Source organism: Lynx rufus, unplaced genomic scaffold (assembly GCF_022079265.1).
Source record: "Lynx rufus isolate CCGP_SWC_20201006 ecotype Redwood Valley unplaced genomic scaffold, mLynRuf1.p SCAF_22, whole genome shotgun sequence".
NCBI classification, from domain to species: domain Eukaryota; kingdom Metazoa; phylum Chordata; class Mammalia; order Carnivora; family Felidae; genus Lynx; species Lynx rufus.
Genome location: NW_025814837.1, coordinates 10,782,720 through 10,802,526, shown reverse-complemented (window position 1 = coordinate 10,802,526; position 19,807 = coordinate 10,782,720). Strand labels below are relative to the sequence as shown.

Genomic DNA, 19,807 nt, shown 5'->3' with positions numbered 1-19,807 from the left:
GCTTTGCGTTACTGACGCACTAGCGCTGATGTTGGGTGGTCTCCAATAAATTGAGCAGTCAGTGCAAACATATTTCACACTAAGTTTGGATCTGGCAATAAACAAAGTTCACCCCAAGATTTCCTTAAAGATACATCCTGTATTTCTAGAAAACTGTACTCACCTGCATCCATTGCAACCACGGAAACATTGTATTGGTCGTGTTTTACAAACTTTGATTCTCTATCTAGCACTTTTATAGTTCTCAAGTCACCAGTGTGTTCATTAATTTCAAACCAGTTATCTTCATCTCCTATCTTCTTATACCTAATTTTTAGAAATCAAATGTAAATGCTCAAACCAAAGATTGAACATAATCTCAAAATATGTTATTTTGAAGAATACATTACCTTAAGCCTTCACTGCTGCGTGTTTCCGGATCCAACGCTTTGTATCCCTGGAGTTCTTTTCCAACTGGGAGGCCATCTGTACTCTGAAGAACTTTTACTGGTGGTTGGCATTCAGGGCCCTCATCACTGTCTTTAATTTTAACAGTGACAGTTGTAGTGCACATAGTAGGAGCTTTTGAGTTTGCTGCTTTAGCGAATTGTGCTTCATTAAGTACACCAATTTGCAAAACAACCTCGCGATGGACTTCATAGTTCAATGGCTGTTCAATAAGCACACTTTAATCAGTCAATTTGGAGCACTGTATATAACAGAAGACTTATAAGTATGATTCCAAGTTTTAGCACAAAAAGGAATATCATTTTTGCATATAAAATGTTACCCAAAGCAGGTGCTAATGTAGTTAAAGACGAATAGTTAACTTCCTATAATGAGAAACAAACACTATCAAATACAAAATTGTTGATGATTCAACCAATTTTTCTTCTCCCTTTTCTTTCAGAATGTCTTGCCTTCACTTTTTTCATTACAGGTTTAAATATTAATAGAAATATAGAATAAGTGTTTAAATAAATCCAAATTTATCAAATGAGGTAACAGTGATAACTAAGAGGTATATAAAAAGTATAAATAGAAATATATAAAATAGACTACTAGAACATGAGATTTGGCTATAATGGAGCAGTTGCTTTGAGTGTATGAGTAAAAGTTATGATATTACTGAAGTACATTATATTTATGTTTTTTTTAATGATTATATTTAGGTTTGTATAGCTCCTAATCAAAGTGCTCAGTTCTGAACTGAATAATGGGAAGCATCCTGAAACAAAAGTTAAACAATTAGAGACTAAAATCTATCAGGACAACAACAAAAAAAAGGAAAGCAAGAGAAAGAAACCTAGACCCCTCAAAAAAACAAAAAGAAACAAACAAAAAACCCAAGAAAGAACAAGACAAGTGAGAGAAAGAAAAAGCAATATAATAATTAAATGGCATTTTTAAAAAATCTTAGGAGGAAAGTACAACTTGTGCATATATACACAAGAGTGCATATATGCACAAGAGTACATAAGAAAATACACTGTCCCTAAGAAATTAATCAGGACAATTATGCAACAGGTTAGTGAGGGCTCTGGAAAGAAGGACTCTGAAAAGAATCAGATTTGTCTACAGCTATAACACCCTGAATATGCCTGATCTCATCTGATCTCAGAAGCTAAGCAGGGTCGGGCCTCGTTAGTACTTTGAAGGGAGAAAAAAGAACCAGATTTAGTTCAAGTAATCATTCTGGGTGCCACTAATTGCAACTGAATTTTTAAAATCCCCAAATGCTGGCTACCTCAAATATAGGAGAAAGAATAGGAATAGCTGCTTAATATTTAATAGTCTGTCTTGTACATTATAGAAAAGTAAAAGTATAATATGAGCATGGAGGCACCTGAAAAGTCAAGAGGTCTGACTTCCAGTAGTGATTCTTCTATTTCTGTCTTGTGTTCCATAAAATAAGGGATTTGGACAAGTGGGTATCTAAGGTTTCTTCTAAGACTAATACTTGATTACTAATACAGTATTTCTCTGCCTTGGTTTTCACTACGTATGGAACAATGTGTTTTGTACCCATAACGCCTATCTTCTTCCTCTTTTTTTTTTCTTTATTTTGAAAGAGAGAGAGAGAAAGCACGAGCAGGGGAAGGGCAGAGAGACAGAGAGAGAAAATCCTAAGGAGGCTCCTCGCTGTTAGGGCAGAGCCTAACACGGGGCTCAATTTCACGAACCACAAGATTATGACCTGAGCTGAGATCAAGAGCCATATGCTTAACCAACTGAGTCACTCAGGTGCCCTAATGCCTACCTTCTAAGAATGAAGATGAGGGTAAAATCATCATCATCATCATCATCATCATAACAAAATCATCATAACAAAACATTTATGTAAACCAATAGAAATCATTTCAGCATTGTCTCTATTCACATACATACAGTCAAATGCATATAGAGATATATAGTACATAGGATATAGATATAGATATGTAGATAGCAATGCCCAAGTGTAAGTTAGTGTTTTTTAAAATATTGCTTGATCGTTTTTTTGTTCTTGTTTACCTTGACAACACACAAGACTGCTTCATTTGTATTGGGGTCTGTGCTAATTTTGAAGTTTCCATTTTCATTTCCCTGTAGGATCTTATATATAGCCTTTGAGTGAGGAGTGTTTGGCAAGTCCTGATCATGTACCGCCATTCGTAAAATCTCAACATCAATTCTGTTTTCTTCTACTTCTGTAAAATACTAAAACAATTGTCCCTTGTTATTACAAATTCATAGCATTAACATGATTTTCTACTCTAAAACTTACATTTAAAGAAAAATTAAACAAAGTGATATGAGAACATGCAATCATATATTGGAAAGAATTTACAAATTTCATGTATAGTGTACTTCTCACTAAACTGACTTTTCAAATCTTACTCATTCTTCAAAGACTAATTCATGTCTTAACTTCTAAACTTCTCTAAATCATTCAAGCCCTCAGATTTGTCTCTATTCTGAATCCCCTCAATATTTACAGTCTCTGGCCCCTTTTATATGAACATATTAAACCTTCAATATTTGTAGATAATTATAACCTACATTGATTTCTTATTATTACTGGATGATTTGTTACTATGCCAATTTTTGTTTTTAATTTACTTCTGATTCACTACCAAACATTTTAAGGAAAAAGTTTTTCCTTTTTTGAGAAATTAAATCACATTTTTTCCTCTTCCTCCAAAGAATAAATGTTTACAGAAGCATATTATATTAATTAAAAGACTAAAGAAAGTAGTAAACCAGAATCCTCTAGAGATGTAAGATGAATTCATAGAGGGATGATAGCCTGATACCTTTGGAGTATAACAGATCTTAATTCTAATCCCAGTTTTTTCTCTTACATGGTCTACACGTATGAGATCATGAGCAAGTTGTTTAACTGACTTTTCATTTTCTCAAATAAGATATGGGATAAACATACCCTTAAAAGTTGTAGGGATCTATATAAAACAGTCTATGAATGTACCTATGTCTAGGGGTTCTCTCTTCTTTAACTTGTTCTCTGGTATAGATTAATGAAAAAATGAAGATTACTCACTAAAAGTTCAAGAAAGAAAAACCATTTCCTGGAAGTATCATCCTGTATATATTTCTTGTATTGTGTATTTCCTAAGGGAAAGTATGCTCCTATGTGATGTTGGAAGACTCTGCATATAGATGACGGTGGGGGGGTAGGGGGGAGGTGCACACTGTACTTACTGATCTCCCAGCAGAGCAGAAAACACAAAGCTAGTCTCTTTTTAACATCTTAGGAAGTTAAAGTGAGAAAGATACCAGAGAGAGGGCCACTTCTCCTGTACTCTATAAAAGGAATTTAAATCCAAGGCATCACTAACAGACTTTGGCATCCAAGAAAATGATGAATACATGAACAGCAAGCATCAAGGGTTAAGAGGCCATTAGACAGCCAAGAGAATAGTTTTTTCCCTAGCATTTAGAAATGCCCGGTCCTTCAATTATTGTTACAGAAAATCTTTTTTTGTTTATATGTCATCTGTAAGCAGTAGCTCTTAAAACCAAAAATGTGTAGTCTCACAGAGCTACCAAATTCCAGATGTGTTTTTTTTGAAAAAGTAAGTGAACCTTGGTAAACAAATACAAAGATGTACTCACAGATGTTTCAGTAAAATATGGTGAATTGTCATTTTCATCCTCAAGTGAAATTGTAATTGTTCCTGTATTAAATAAACCAAAAGGTTGCCCCCCCATGTCTCGCACTTCCATTATTAACTGGTATGTATCACATTTCTGAAAAAGAAAAGAAAAGAAAAGAAAAAGGTACATTGATGAACACTTATATTTCCTATAACTTATAATTCTCATAGCCATTGCTTAGGATCTTATTAATTTACACTTCTTTTATTTTATTTTATTTTATTTTATTTTTTTAAAAGGCCACCTTAAATATAAATATAGAACAAGAGACTCGCTAGTCAGTACAATAGAAAACTGATGTACCTAACCTAACATTTCAAAATGTAAAGCTATTTTATCATTCACATCAAATTAGGTCAATGATTTTAAGTGAGAACTTGTCTAATATCTTGTACCTTCCCCGAATCTCTGTAGAGACAAAGAAAGTATCAGAGAAGCCCTAAGGACAGCCTGTATAGAAGCCAGCTGGGGGAGGTGGCTATAGGATGCCTTATTGTAACTTCTCTGGGAGTTCATTATCAGTTTAAATATAGCTTAGTGATTGTAAAATTAATTAATCAGCTCATTACTTCTCTATCCAGTAAAGGTGTAGTTGTGGTGATGACACCTGTATCTGGATGTATGGAGAAATGCTTTGGATGATCTGGGATTTGCTGTAAGATTTTATATTTCAGACGAGTATGTAGAGTGTCAGGTTCATCGTGGTCTATGGCAGTCACTTGTCCCACTGAAGTTCCTGTTTAGATAAATGCAATATCATCAACAATTTAAAAGAGCAATATAATTGAATTACAAACAAGGTATGGTTGTAGTATATTCTCCCCAAAACCACAAGTAGATTGATTTTACAGGTTAGTGGAGCGGCTAAAGCTCTCCCAAACTCCAAGCTACCCTTACTTGGAAACTTCACTTATGTGGGTACTATGAATAACACGGTTTATATTCCACACATTTGAGAATATCCACCCCACCCTTGGTAGCAGCGGTTCTCAAATTCTTCCCCCCTACCCACCACCCCAGTTCATGGACTATTTTTGGATGGGACCTTCTCTGTATATCTTCTTTTATAGCTGAACTTGATAATGTTAATTAGAGGAATAGCACAGCTTTGAATATGATAAGAAAGATTTTACACTTTGATATTTTAATAAATGTGCTGAATTGTTAATATTCAAGTAATGCAGGTAACTATTAATACACTGTGTAGCAGTCTGAATATCATTTGGACAAGCTTTACGGCCCAGAAATCAGTGTATTAGAAATGTTGCTTTACCAAACTACTCACTGTGAAAGAACAATATTAAACATGCATGCATACATAATGACAATAGAATGGATGAGGCATTTCTTGCAACTTTTTACTTTTTTTGAAAGTTTATTTATTTTGAGAGAGAATGAGACAGCGTGCATGTGTGGGAGGGGCAGAGAGAGAGGGAGAGAGAGAATTCTAAGCTAATATACTTAATAGCTAATAGAATTCTAAGCTAATAGAATTAGCGAATAGCACAGAGCCTGATGACAGGGCTCAATCTCATGAACCGTGAGACCATGGCCTGAGCCGAGATCAAGAGTTGGATGCTTAACCAACTGAGCCACACAGGTACCCCTCTTGTAACTTTTTTCTTTTTAAAATAAACCTCATAGTCCTATGCCCATTGATGTGCCTAGGTCACAGTCTTGGCTGCCTAAGAGCAGTAAGCCAGTTTAGCTTTTTTAGTTTGTCTGAAAAATTCGCCAACTAAAGCAATATATTTATTTTTATAAGTCAGATAAACATTTCCATGAGATGATCTATTTCTGGATCCTTGAAAAGTTATTGAAACTTTGTAAAGATTCAAATTATTTATTGCTTTATAAAGGCATCTGTGACACCTATGTACATGGTCAAATCATAAAACATAAACAGCATTTGTCTGTCACACGTTCATATTCATAGCGGATTCAGCTGCCTTCTATATGAGCATCGAAGAAATGAGGACAAAAAGGTTTGCCTCTGAAGAGTATATGATCTTGTAAGACTACAAAGTTTCATGTAGAATATCCTTGACATTCAAGCATTTTAAGAAAAAATATTTATTTATTTAAGTAATCTCTACACCCTACATGGGGCTCAAACTCACAACCCTGAGATCAAGAGTCGCAGACTCTTCCAACTAAGCCAGCCAGGCACCCGTGACATTCAAGCAGTTTTAAATGTTTCGCATACTTGTGTTTCAAGCATGACTGAGGAGTTGAATCAAAGCAAAAATCTAGTGTTTTTCTAAGAAGGGAACTTACCAGTTCGACAATTTTCAGGCACACTAAAGATAGTCACTTTGTTTTCAAAATATGGAGCATTATCGTTATCATCTTCCACTTTGAATAGCAAGGGGAGCGGGTACTCTGGCGCGTAGCCGTCTGCAGTGGTTGCATAGGCATATAGCTGAAAGGTAGACAAACACCATCAGCTCCTTCTCAAATGACAAACGATACATGAAATTAGGCCTAGTGGATGGGGAAAGACATGATGTTTAAAAAGTCCTCCACAAAAGAATATGTAACTAAGAACTTAAGCGATGGAAAACACACCAGCGCAGACAATGACCTTATGGCTTTGATACTCTTGTAGTGTTCACATTCTCCCACCAGGTACCTTGCACCCCAGAATGAGGCTACTCTGCTCTCTGAATTAATCACATGCCCTCTGCTTGTTAGAGCACACAAATTTCCCCCACTTATGCTAATGACAAGTACTTTTTTTAAGTCTACAAAAAACAGGATTCCATTTATTTACAGATTTGCAGAGATGTATACATAGATATCAACTATCTTCAGTGATCCAATTATGAATTCTTTTCTCTACTTATCTGTACTTTCTCATTTTTCTATCATAAATATATATTTGTTATGTATTAAAAGTGCCAATAAAATCATATACATATTTCAAACTCAATCTCATAATAATATATCTTGACCCCAAAGATGGGATTTAATGTGTTTTCCTTGTAAACACCATCAATTTATTTCCTTCTACCTCTTCTATGCTTTATGCATAACAATTGTTCAATAAATAGTCATTGAACTAAATAGATTTTCTCACCGACAGTACCAACTAAATGTGCCCAAGGTAAATTCTGTATTAATTCAGTTCTTCGGAACAATCAATTCTTCCTGATTGTCCTGCTGTGACCATCTTCCAAAATGAACCAGGATTAAAATTCCAGGTATTTAACTCCTCCCTGTCTTTCAATAGCCTGATTAGTTGCCAAGCTCTAGGGATTATGGCATTTCTGTGTCTCTGGCATCCATTATCTCTTTTTAAATCCTTAAAAAATTTTGTTAATCTATTTATTTTGAAAGACAAAGAGAGCCCACACACATAAGCAGGGGAGGGGCAGAGAGAAAGCGAGACAGAATCCCAGGTACTATTTTGGGTACCTGGTTTTATTTTGTTACCAGTGATGAGTTAAGTATCTCCAAAATAAATCAAAACTGAAATCATTATTGTAGAGAGGATGATCCAGATCAGGAATATAGCTAAATTTTAAAGCATAGCCTTGCTCCCGTGGGGAATCCATTTATACTCCAATAATAAAGAAATTATTTATACACTTTCTTATTTAGTCATTAAAGCAACAGTTCCAAAAACTCAATAATAGTAATGGTTTTACAGTTTAGTTCCCATTATTTTATACTGAAAGCAATAATCATATATATTCAAGTATATGAATATTGTTTAAAAGAAGTATAATATAGAATATTATACTTTAAAATCAGTCACATTTTTAGCTGAATTAGAAGAGTATTATTTACATTTCAGGTGTGTTTTTGATATATTGTTTCTCCCTTGAATTCTTCTGTAGCTTGGAGAATCTCATTTCTTTTAGCCCTTTCGCACTGCAATTTGCTGAAATTTTCTTTATCTTTGAGAAGATGCAAATAGTTGCCAACAGAAGTGGGGACTTGAGTTTGACCTTGTAATGAATGATATCTAATGTTGACTGAGCAGAATTATGGAGAGAGCAGTGCCACCAAAGCTGAGTGGGTACAGAATGTGATTTGCAACATACATATAAAGACAATGGGTAGACCTATGAGACTAGAAAAGAAACACATGTTGCAAGATAATAAGGCTCTGGTTGGATAGGTAAGGGATTACACTGAAACCCAATTTTCCCCTATGTATTTACAAAAGATACAGATTATCCTCAACACTCAAAGAGAAAAGTGTTTATAACTGCTTTCTTTCATATATAACTTGGAATTATTGAAGAAAATCCTCTTCTTATTTTTTTGAAAAACTTGGAAAAAATGGCCTTATACACATCCCTGAAAGATAAGATGAATTTAATGGTTTAAGACAAACTCCTCAAACTGCAATAATGGTGCGACTCATCCAGAAAAATATTTACAAGCCAAGATTAAACATGATAACAGGTGGCACGTGAGAGAACAGGAGCACAAAAAGGATATGTATTGAATTAGACTCATGGTTACTTGTTCTCAATAATCAATAAAATTGAATTATTTCAAGTAATAATAACTGGTTAACACATAACATTTATATATAGGTTATATAAATGCAAAAAGTTGGGAAATCCCATCAAAATCCTACTTTGAAGGCAAAATCCTATAGCATGTGTATTGTTTGATCTGCCACTAGAATTGTTTTTAAAGAGCTTTACAGTTTATATATTGATATCACCAATATTATGGTGTTTAATGATGGCAACAGCTCTGAGGTAGGTAAGAGAACTATTAGAAGCCCATAAAATACAGAAGGAAACAGATTCTTGAAGGTTGTGACCCTTCCAAGGCTAAAAGAAAAAGTGGCAGATACTGAAGATCTACTAATTTCCAGAGAAATAAGCTTTCCAATATAAAGCAATGAGTGAAATTGATTTGATAGGAAAGCAAAGACATATTATTATTATTATTATTATTATTTAATGTTTGTTTATTTTTGAGAGAGAGGGAGACACAGAGTGTGAGCTGGGGAGGGTCAGAGAGGGAGACATAGAATCCGAAGCAGGGTACAGGCTCTGAGCTGTCAGCAGAGCCTGACATGGGGCTGGAACTCAAGAACCATGAGATCATGACCTGAGCCAAAGTCGGATGCTCAACTGACTGAGCCACCCAGGTGCCGCAAAGACATATTATTTTAATTTGCACCTTTATGTTGGAATAAGAAGGCTTCCATTCTATATTGCCTCAAGTGATTTCAGAACTTGCATCATGTTTACATCTGTTATACTTTCTTTTATGAATATTACTAATTTGCAAGTGATATTTCTTAATATCAATTCAATCCTATGTTAATTGGAACTAGAGAAATATTGGTAATTCTGAAATAAAAATTAGCCAAAAGCCACTTTAAGCATGAACTCCAAACTATTTTATTCCTTCGTCCTTTAAAGGATGTTAAAAAATAGCAAAGTAACTTTTTTATAAGTAATCTCTGCACCCAATGTGGGGCTCAAACTCATAGCCCTGAGATCAAGAGTCACATGCTCTACCAACTTGAGCCAGCGAGGCATCCCAATGTAACTTATTTTTAAAGTTAAACTATTCTCTCCTCCTTTTTACTGGCAATGATCCAGTGGGAAAAGCTGAAGACCTCCAAATTCCAAAATCCAAAAGCAGAATGTTATCAGCAGAATAAGAAATGAAATGTATGTTGTAGCATACAGAGTATGCACCTTTTTTTTCTCCTCAAGAGACACTACTAATGTTAGATCTTTTCTTCTTGTGAAGAAGCTATAAAAGGGGCAGAGAATTTACATGTTTACACCCATGCACACACATACACACATCTGTATCTATATATTTATCAGTTATTTATTTGTTTTCTAGATAGATCAAAATGTTTGCAATAATGCTTAACACACCTTTCCTGTAAGAGTCCATGCAAGCTATTTTTTTAAGATTTTCTTTTTAACTAATCTCTACACCCAATGCGGGGCTCAAACTCACAACCCCTAGGTCAAGAATGGCACGCTCCACTGAATGAGGAGCCAGGCACCCATATGCAAGCTATTTTTTAAAGTAATGATTTGATATTATTATGAATAAATTTGTTTATTCAGAGAATTGGGGTGGAGCATAAAATTATAAAGAAAATATGTCATTCTGATCCAGTCATTTAATTTAATTATGAAATCCCTAAAGTGGGCCGTTAGTATTGTTCTAAAAATTTCACCACCTTATACGGTGCTTTGACATCCTTAGGATAGGGTGTCCACCCTCTACCCCACCCCACCCCCAATCATTAACTTCTTTCACGGCTGCCTTTATGTGGCTACCACTTCCTACTTACGTTCCAGATATCTAAGATGTTACTGTCTGGACTGCCCAAGTATGAGATAATTTTCCCTTTTATGTACTCCTTTATCAAAGAGTTCTTTCATTATACTCATAATTCACATATCCTAATGCTTAAACAATTTAATTCATCATCTCCCTGAAACTCACTCTGAATTTCTCCTGTATGTCAGATTAGACATCCGAACATAAGGAAATATGTGAAGTTTGAAAGAGAAAAAAAATATTTAATTCTCAGAAGAGCTAAAATTTTCCTTTGGGTCAAATTAGATAGACTAAGAGGAATTGGTAAACTTATTCTGGATTACCAAAGAAGGAAAATAAATATCAAAGGTTTTCATGGCTGGAGGATAGTCAGAGAGAAGAGAAGAAGCACAATATTATTCAAGAAGTGAAAGCAGTGAATGTCAATCTTAGGATACGTTTAGAATTACACTGGGTAACTTCAAATTTTAATTGCCTGGGCCCCATCCCAGAACAATTAAATCAGAATTTCTGGGAAATGACCTGAGCATCAGTAGTGTTTAGAAAGTTCTCATGTGATTTATAATGTACAGTCGGGTTGAGACTAGTTGAACGATGCTATTATAGGGAAATTCAAACTCAACAGAATTTACTATTGTCCCAAGATTCTATAGATCAAAGCCTTTCATTTAAAATTCTGTCATTACGGGGCGCCTGGGTGGCTCAGTCCGTTAACCCTCCGACTTCAGCTCAGGTCACGATCTCGCAGTCCATGAGTTCAAGCCCCGCGTTGGGCTCTGGGCTGATGGCTCAGAGCCTGGAGCCTGCTTCGGATTCTGTGTCTCCCTCTCTCTCTGCCCCTCCCCCGTTCATGCTCTGTCTCTCTCTGTCTCAAAAATAAATAAACGTTAAAAAAAAATTTAAAAAAATAAATAAAATTCTGTCATTACATTAAAAATTTTTAAGTTTATTTATTTATTTAGAGAAAGAGAGACAGAGAGAGAGAGAGAGAAAGCGTGAGCAAGAAGGGGCGGGGCAGAGAGAGGGAGAGAGAGAGAATCTCAAACAGGCTCCACGCTCAAACTCACTGTGAGATCATGACCTGAGCAGATATCAAAAGTCTAACACTTAACATCCTGAGCCACCCAGGTGCCCCATCATTACATTTTCTCCCCTTTCTTCTCTTATGATATCCATTATCTTTCTTTATCAATGGTACTAATAGAAATTTGAAGTTTATGTTATATATTGATAATATTTAAATATTAAGTCAAATAATTGATTCTTCTAACATGCAAATAAGCAGCATTGAAAATATTAATACAGTTATTTGAAAGGTAATTCTGAATAAACAATCCAATAATCTTACCGGAAACTGTTCATATTGCTCACGGTCTATGCTTCGTGTACAAAAGATATCTCCTGTGTCCTTATCTATGTAGAACAAATTGAAGGGCTCTTTGTCCACGCCTGGTCCACTTATGGAGTAAAAGATGGTGTAGTTCTGTGCAGCATCAGATTGGACCTGTAACAATAAGTGACAATTTAGGAAAAGAACAAATATGCGATGATAAACATCTTCAACCTAATATGTGGTGATGTTTCCATTTTTAGCACTTCCTCTCTTTCCTATTCACCTACTCTTTCTTTCCCTTACTTATTTTCTCATCATCTCCCATATTTTTCTAAATTCTTATTCATCTTCTGCAACGTGCAAAGCCACAAACTCAATCATCTATTGGATCCCAAATTCTTTTGAGTGATCTGCATATTTATGGGAAATCTTGGAGCTATACCTTTACAATTCCTATTCACTTAATTATTATTAGTATATAAAGTATAGGAACAATTTCAGTGTGTTGAGTTATTTGGAATGGAAACATTTCTGATTAAAAAAATAGAAATAATGCAACTTTCCTCCCACAATTAATTCATAATTTCAAACCTGACCTACTTTTACACTCCAGCTATCTGACAGTGATGCCACCTTTTTGGTAAACAAAAATACTGGTCTTTTCTGTGTGGATAACTTTATTTATTTATTTATTTATTTATTTAAAGACTTTATTTTTAAGTAATCTCTACACACAACGTGGGGCTTGAACTCACAACCCCAAGATCAAGAGTCGCATATCCTACCCACTGAGCCAGCTAGGCACCCTGGATAAGTATTAATGAAAGGGACAGTTGAATTATGCAAAATCTGCTAGGCATGTCCTCTGTCCAAGAATGCTAAATTCTGGTAGACTATTCAGGAAAATCTGGATATAGACCCAAGAGCATCAACAACTCAGTATCTGAAACTTGTCGCTGAACGTTAAATATGATTTCTGGAGGAAAGTGACAAAACACACTGATTCTTTTCTAGTTCTGGTGAATAGATGATCCTTATTAGTACAAGCAGCTTAAAGTCTTGATTCAATTCAAATGGATTGAATTTTAAAATAAACAAGCAAAATTTTAAAAATAAACAAGCAAAAAGCCTCCACTCTACAAAGTCAAATGAGGTAAAATGTACCTGCTGAACATGTTGCGGAAATGGACCTAAGGAGTTCTCCATCAGTGAACAGGGAATAGGGGCCCATCGCCTCTTGCTGCGCTTGAGAACTGGGTCTTTTGTGTGTCTCTTCTTGGGAACCTGCGTGCGATGAGACATGAAGAAATACAATACTGCCTGTCATCAGGAACTGTGATTTTCACATGTACATTAACATGAGGAAAATAAGTAAGAGTTGTACATAACAAGATCACAGGTAATACCCTCACCATTTCTGTTTTGTATTACTAAGATTCATACACACACGTAGGAACCAGTTTCACCTGATTTAATGAGTTAATCAACCAGAACTTTGTAAGGCATGGATGAAAGATGCCATCTTGAGGAGTATATACCCCCTAAAAATAGGTAATCTGTTAACAAAAGCTAAAAATTAGTTTTATTCCGTTAGGAGTGGTACAACCGACATTTTTTAAAATACTAACTATGGTGCGAAGCATTTGTATAACTATACAGAGACAGAGGTCAGCATTTGTTCAAGTATATTTTATTTTATGTAATGTGAAAACTCTAATAAGAAATAATGTTTTACAAGCCTTTTCCTAAATTTGTAATATATGTAATGCATATTAATATGTAAGCATATTCTAAATTTGGTGAAGAATTCTTATAATCCAAAGGAATTTAACTAGAGGGGGTCTCCCATAAATCAAATCACTTATTAATAAATTATTTCATAAAACCGATTCATTGGGCAGAATTTGGTTAAAGTGAGACCTATGTGAATTTCAGTAACCTCTCCCTTCCCACTCCTTGATCACTATTACTCACTTCGGGAAAATGAGCCTAGAGCCAGAACATTCAAACCAATCTTGTGGACTGGCTATACTTCATTCTCTAAGGAAATGGACCGGTGGAATTGTCTATTAAATTGGGAGTAAGCTTTAGAGAATCTCTTTAAAGAGACTGAAACCCATAGTCACTTGGGAGAAAGCCACTCAGGGTAGAGTGCCACACCTCCAACCTGAATCCATTTCCACTGAGTTTTAGACCCACCCCTGCCTGTTCTTCAGGTTGGTTGTGCTTTTAGCCACACCTCAAACCACTATCTGAAACCTATGATATTCTGAGTTTGCTCCCCGGCCCCAGAGCTGTTCATTCTTACACCATTTTGCAAATAGCTCTCCCACGCCTTAAAACTGTCTAGTCTTTACATAAGTTAATTAGAAGTAGAATAAACAAACAAGCGAGCATTCAGGAACAATGATTTTAACGTGGAAGGAAATCTATGAAATGAAGAGTTCTCATAAAGCAGAGTATTACACTTAAGTCTTGACCTATATACCTTCTTTCCTCTCACATCCAGTACAATTTCTATCTCTTTCTGTTCCTGTCTCTGGTCATCTGAAAGAGAAATGTAAAAGCTTTTCCTTGCAGAAGACAAAATGAGGTCATGTGTTGTGTAGATGGAGCCATCTTCTAGAATTCTGAAGTCGGGATCACTTGACAGGATTAGGCTGGCTGACTGGAAGCATTCTTTTGGATTCACTGCAGGGAAGAAATTCACAGTAATTTGTAAAATAAAACAGGAATAGAACAAGTTTTACAGGCCTGGCAACTGTGAGTGCTTGAGAAGCAGCAAGAGGGAGGTTACCCTTGGAATTTATTGAGTACCTACTATTATAAAATTTAGGGGCCATGGAAATTAAATAATTAAATAAATGGAGTCATGGTTTCTAGTATTTTCATCATAAATTAATTTGTGAATAGATATAAAATATTTCCTTAGTGTCCCTGGATTTACTGTTTCCACTTGAACTCTTATTTATGGGTTTGTACATATATATATACATACATATATACATATATATATATGTACAAACCCATAAATAAGAGTATATATATATATATGTGTATATGTATATATATACATATACACACATATATAAATTTGTGTATATATATATAACAGATATATATATACACAAATTTATCATTTTGTATGTAGTATAACTATATGATATCAGTAAATTTGGAGCTTGTTTGCAATAATCTTTGGTAGTTAAAACTATCTTGCAAAAAGTAAGAAAACTAGTCTATACTTAAGTAATACTTAGTATATATTGTGGTTGTTATCAAAATATTTCCTTACAGATTCATATTTAACATACTTAGCATATTTGCTATATGTCTATAAAATATAGATTGTTTATCTTTCTAAGTGTTTTTAGAAGGTATAAGGCAGCGGATTAATTTAAAACTTCAAAGCACTGGGCAAACGATGTCTGTCTTGGAAAGGATACGACTGCTGTATTGAAGATGTAAACTTAAGGCCAATGAAAAACCTTGATGGAAAGAATGTGAACCTTGGACTTGGACCAACCAACCTACGTTTTAGGGACGGCTCTGAGAGTAAGATTTGTTGCAATTTTGACTTTCACAAGCTATTCTGTGTCATAGATCACAAATTCTTGGTGAATATTTGTTCATTATAATCAACCTTAAGCACAAATATGATGTGGGGGCATTTAAATTTTGACACATTTGTTTTATATCTAATCAATTAAAGAACAACTGGCTTTGGAATTTTGGCAGCAGATTAGCTGATATGGATTAAGATATGCTTCTGGTTTTGGTGCCTTTATTCATTTGAACTAAGCCAATTTAGAGCTTTGATGTTTGCTAACTCTCTGGCAAGAAAAGTATACAACTAACTTGGTACTTTAATTGTTTCTAACCGCTACCAAAACAGAGTAGTCCATCTTTCATTTTATGTCGAATTTTAATGCCAATTAAATTTTAATGCTACATGGCTTTATCCCAGTGTTTACTAGAGCACCCTGAAGCTGGATATAGCAGTGAAAACTATAATACTGTTTTAATACTGTTTCTCACCTTTGCCTACAAGTGTTTCAGCCTGAAGATGAGAAGGAACTTGAAGAGAAATTTTCCGACAAGCATCGCAAGATAATATTAAAACCTCAAAAAAGAAAAAAGAAAAAATCAGGAATTATATTTGATCATAAACTTTCACGTTACAGTTTTGTCTTATTGATAAAAATCGTGTCAATTTCAGAAACAAATTTATCTTCTAGTCCTTCAGCATTTTTCATATTCATTTTAAAAGGGAAGAGCAAAGGAAATGGCTTTAGGGGCACCATAGTCATTCAGTATCAATGAAAAATTAGAGTGAATAGTAGTTCTTAGAACCCAAATCATGTTGTGTCATTTGTAAGAAATGGCTTACAAACCATTGATTTTATATAAAGGTTATCATCTCTAAGACCAATTATAAATGTTACTGTGATTTCTTAGTGTGAAGAAAGCACTTAACTTGAGAATTTAATGATCCAATATTTATACACAAATTATTTCCACAACCCCACACAATTTGAGATTGTAGTTGATTAAGGCTAGAAACCATTGGAGGATTTTTTTAACCTTGTAAAGAACACCACCCACAAATATTCACTCATCTCAGGTGGCTCCTGGGACTGGCTTGGCATAAACATCAAAGTTTAAATGATCTCAAACCAAAAAACTAGTCTAAAAAGAAATATAATTCAAAATATAGAGAGTAGCCTTCAACAGGGTAAAGATCTGTAATTAAATTCAAGACACAACTATTGTTTTAAACAGCTAGATAGTCAAAGGAAAAAAGACAGACCACTTGGGGGAAAAAGTTACTAGTTTAAAAGTATCGTCAGGTTCAAAATATAGTTTGCTTCTTTCTCTTCACATTCTGTATTTATTTGCCTTCTCTCCTGTTTACCACTATGACTGCTTTTTGATTGTTTAAATACAAGATATAGCAGGGCTAGATTTCCCAGGAACAGGTCAATTTTATTATGATTTTTTTCTGAGGACATATTTCTAGTTATGGGACCTATTATTTGGGAGAGAAAGAGGGCATTATTATCCATACTTGGATATACTGCATCAGCCTATTTAAATAGTTTGTAGTTTTACAAAAACACTGTTAGGCAAATAATACCAAACACTGGAATTTAGAAAGTTACATTTGTACTCAGTTTAATTAATTAATTAATTATATTATTATTATTTTTTTAGCTTCCCTGTAATGTTTTTACAACTCCACACATTTTCCTTCCTGGAATGTAGCAGCAGGCTGATCATATAGTCACCTAATGATCTTTCTGTTTCCAGGCCTCTCTTCCAAGAGCTTGCAAGTTACTTAAGAAGAAAAAACACACCTGCCTTGTTCTCTGTTACAAACTCAGTGTCTAGCACAAGGTAGGTATTTAAACATAAGACATTCTTATTTATTTGACTTTTTAATATACTCATCCCTAATGCCAAGGAATAAACTACATTTATATCTCAAGAACTTTCAGAACATAAAGAATTCTATTAGTAACGATCTCAATATATGATGTAGAAAGACTATTTTGTAATTGACAGAATATATATATATATATGTGTGTGTGCACACATCTGTATCTGTATATGTACGTGTTTGTATGTATACACATGTCTAACCTATATATACACATACATTATTCTCATAGGATATAGCCACATCCCTACTCCCACAACCATCTTCTTTCCTACCTGCCCTACGATCCCCACTTGTTTGCTTCTGCCTCTGTAGGCAAAGCCAGTGGAGGTCACCAGAAGTACTACTCCAGTCTTCAACTTAAATTAACAGCTTAATGATTTACAGGGAGCTGGGGTCAGACACCTTTTAATTATTATGGGGGTTAGGGATGGATGGGCAAGGGATGATCCAAAGGATACTGGACACAGAAGAGACCAGAAGCAAAAGAAAACTGGACGAGTCCCTCAAAAATCTTTCACCACATTTTACCTACTGCTAACTCGAGGTGGTCTCTGACGTTGTTGTTATTGTCTCCCCCAGGCAGTTACAGAATGAGAATCTGACCATCAACCCTGCATCATATATTTATATGGAGAAAATGTTTACCCCCATACAGTAAAATCTTTAAATTCTGAAACTAAAATGGAGAGAGAGAAAGAAAGAAAATGCACAGCTCAGAAATGCCAGATGGAGATATGGGACAAGTCTCCTCTCCCTCATCCCCGCCAAAGAAAAATAGCACCTGAGTACACACTTATGAAGCTATGAAAACTCAAGTGGAAGCCAAGGTCATGGATTGTTTTCAATGGCTGTCACATTTTTCTTTATTGTTTTTCTCAAGTTAAACCCCTTGCTTGAACTGGGAGTTCTGCACTTCTCTTAGCTTCGGGTGGGTAAAATGAAAGTCCTGGATAATACACATCCCCACCCAGACTTCCTTCTCCTCCTCTTGCAGCTCAGTGGAACTAAGCGTGACAAACAACTACAGCGCATTTAATGACTGATAGTGAGAAGAAACCTCAGAACCTTCTGGGACAAATGCCCAAGGAATGAATTCACTCCAATGTTCCTTAGGAAAACACCACAGCAAGATTGAACAGGGATTCCCTTGAAAAACTTCAACATGCTGGCAGTGGGCATGCGAAGAATAAACAAAACACCTGCTATCCCGGGTCACATGTATCTCAGCTCTTGCTTGGGTTTTTCTCAGATCTGTTTTTGTTTTCTCAGTCTATCTTCTGGGCCTTCCACTGCCACCCCTGCTCCCTTTCAAGCCCAAACTAGAGGGAGGAAGCGCGTAGTAACATGCATGAATTCCTTGATCCTTTGGTTGTTACTCACCAGGAGACAGAAAAGGAGCTGCTTACGGAAGATGCTCCCTGGGGCAGCAGAGGCCACAGCCATCAGAAGTGGTCCCAATGGTCAGGGATGGTGGCTGGATAATAGGGCAGCTTGGGATGCACAGGGTGGCTTAAGCAGATTCCCAGTGGCTGGCAATTGTGCGGGGTGTTTCTGCTGCCACCTTGATGCAGCCGAGCTTGGTTTGGAAGAGAGTCAGGAGGCCAGTGATAAGAGACAGGAGATGGAGCCGCGGGAGAATTGCTTTCCTCCTATTCCCAGGTCAGTCTTCCTCCTTCCAATTCAATTACTTCTGAATGTAAAGAGGTTTTCCTACAAGTGGGGAGGGTGGGGTACAAAACACCCCAAAGCCCGGTCACTAGCTCCTCCTCACAGCTTTCAAAATTTCTCCTGCCACTTGACACATAGGCAGAAGCAAGAGGGAACACCCTCCATCCTCAAACCTCCTCCTTTTCCCCCCAGGTTGATGCTCCCCGGTTATTACCCACTCCCACGTCCTCCCCTCCTTCTTCTTGGCCTTATTAACCTGTCTTGCCCCTAGGTACAAACACAAATGGTGCACAAACTCCATACATGGAAGTGATGCCTCCTCAGCTGCCGTTTTGGCAAATCAGGGGACATATGCATGTGTAATCACAGCCATCAGAACTTATCTCCCTATCTCAGCGTTTAGGTGTTGTCTGCCTCAGACAGCACCACAGTTCTGCAGGAGATCTGGCGCTCCGGTCACAGCAGCAACTTCTCTGTGTTTACCCCTGTCATCGTCTGTCCACTGTGGTTTGGTCTTCGAGGTGTCACCAAGAATTTAGCAGAGTGTACATAGACCTCATAAAAGTTAGAGAATAAGGAAATAGCTGGCAGATAATTTTTTTATTGCATTCTTTTTTTGTTACTCATTGCGAGGCAATCTATTTTTTTCCTTGACTATCACTATTTGAGAGCAACTACGATCTGGGACCAACTCTCTTTAAAATCACTCCGTTCATCCGAATTACTTACACATTACATGCAAGATATCCTAGCCCAAAAGTAATATATTCCACTGAGGTTAGTTTTTGTTTGTTTGTTTTTCTTTTTTCTTTTTAACTTTATTCGTTTTGAGAGAGAGGGGCAGAGAGAAAATCCCAAGCAGGCTCTGCGTCATCAGTGCAGAACCCAACATGGGGCTCAAACTCGCGAACCGTCAGATTGTGACCTGAGCCGAAATCAAGAGT

At 35.9% G+C, this 19,807-nt stretch overlaps 1 protein-coding gene across 2 annotated transcripts in view; it reads right to left on the bottom strand.

The window, feature by feature from the left end:
* DSC1 (desmocollin 1) overlaps positions 1-18,638 on the bottom strand; it is a 28,040-nt gene extending 9,402 nt beyond the window's left edge. For both annotated transcript variants that reach the window (XM_047087008.1, XM_047087009.1), the window contains exons 1-11: positions 18,576-18,638; positions 15,791-15,875; positions 14,241-14,443; positions 12,917-13,036; positions 11,768-11,923; positions 6,412-6,556; positions 4,704-4,870; positions 4,093-4,227; positions 2,491-2,676; positions 390-649; positions 164-306 (exon numbers count right to left, since the gene is read on the bottom strand). In XM_047087008.1, the coding sequence (XP_046942964.1) occupies positions 164-306; positions 390-649; positions 2,491-2,676; positions 4,093-4,227; positions 4,704-4,870; positions 6,412-6,556; positions 11,768-11,923; positions 12,917-13,036; positions 14,241-14,443; positions 15,791-15,875; positions 18,576-18,638 (1,663 nt within the window). The remainder of the gene's footprint in view (positions 1-163; positions 307-389; positions 650-2,490; positions 2,677-4,092; positions 4,228-4,703; positions 4,871-6,411; positions 6,557-11,767; positions 11,924-12,916; positions 13,037-14,240; positions 14,444-15,790; positions 15,876-18,575) is intronic.
* Positions 18,639-19,807: the final 1,169 nt, after the last annotated feature.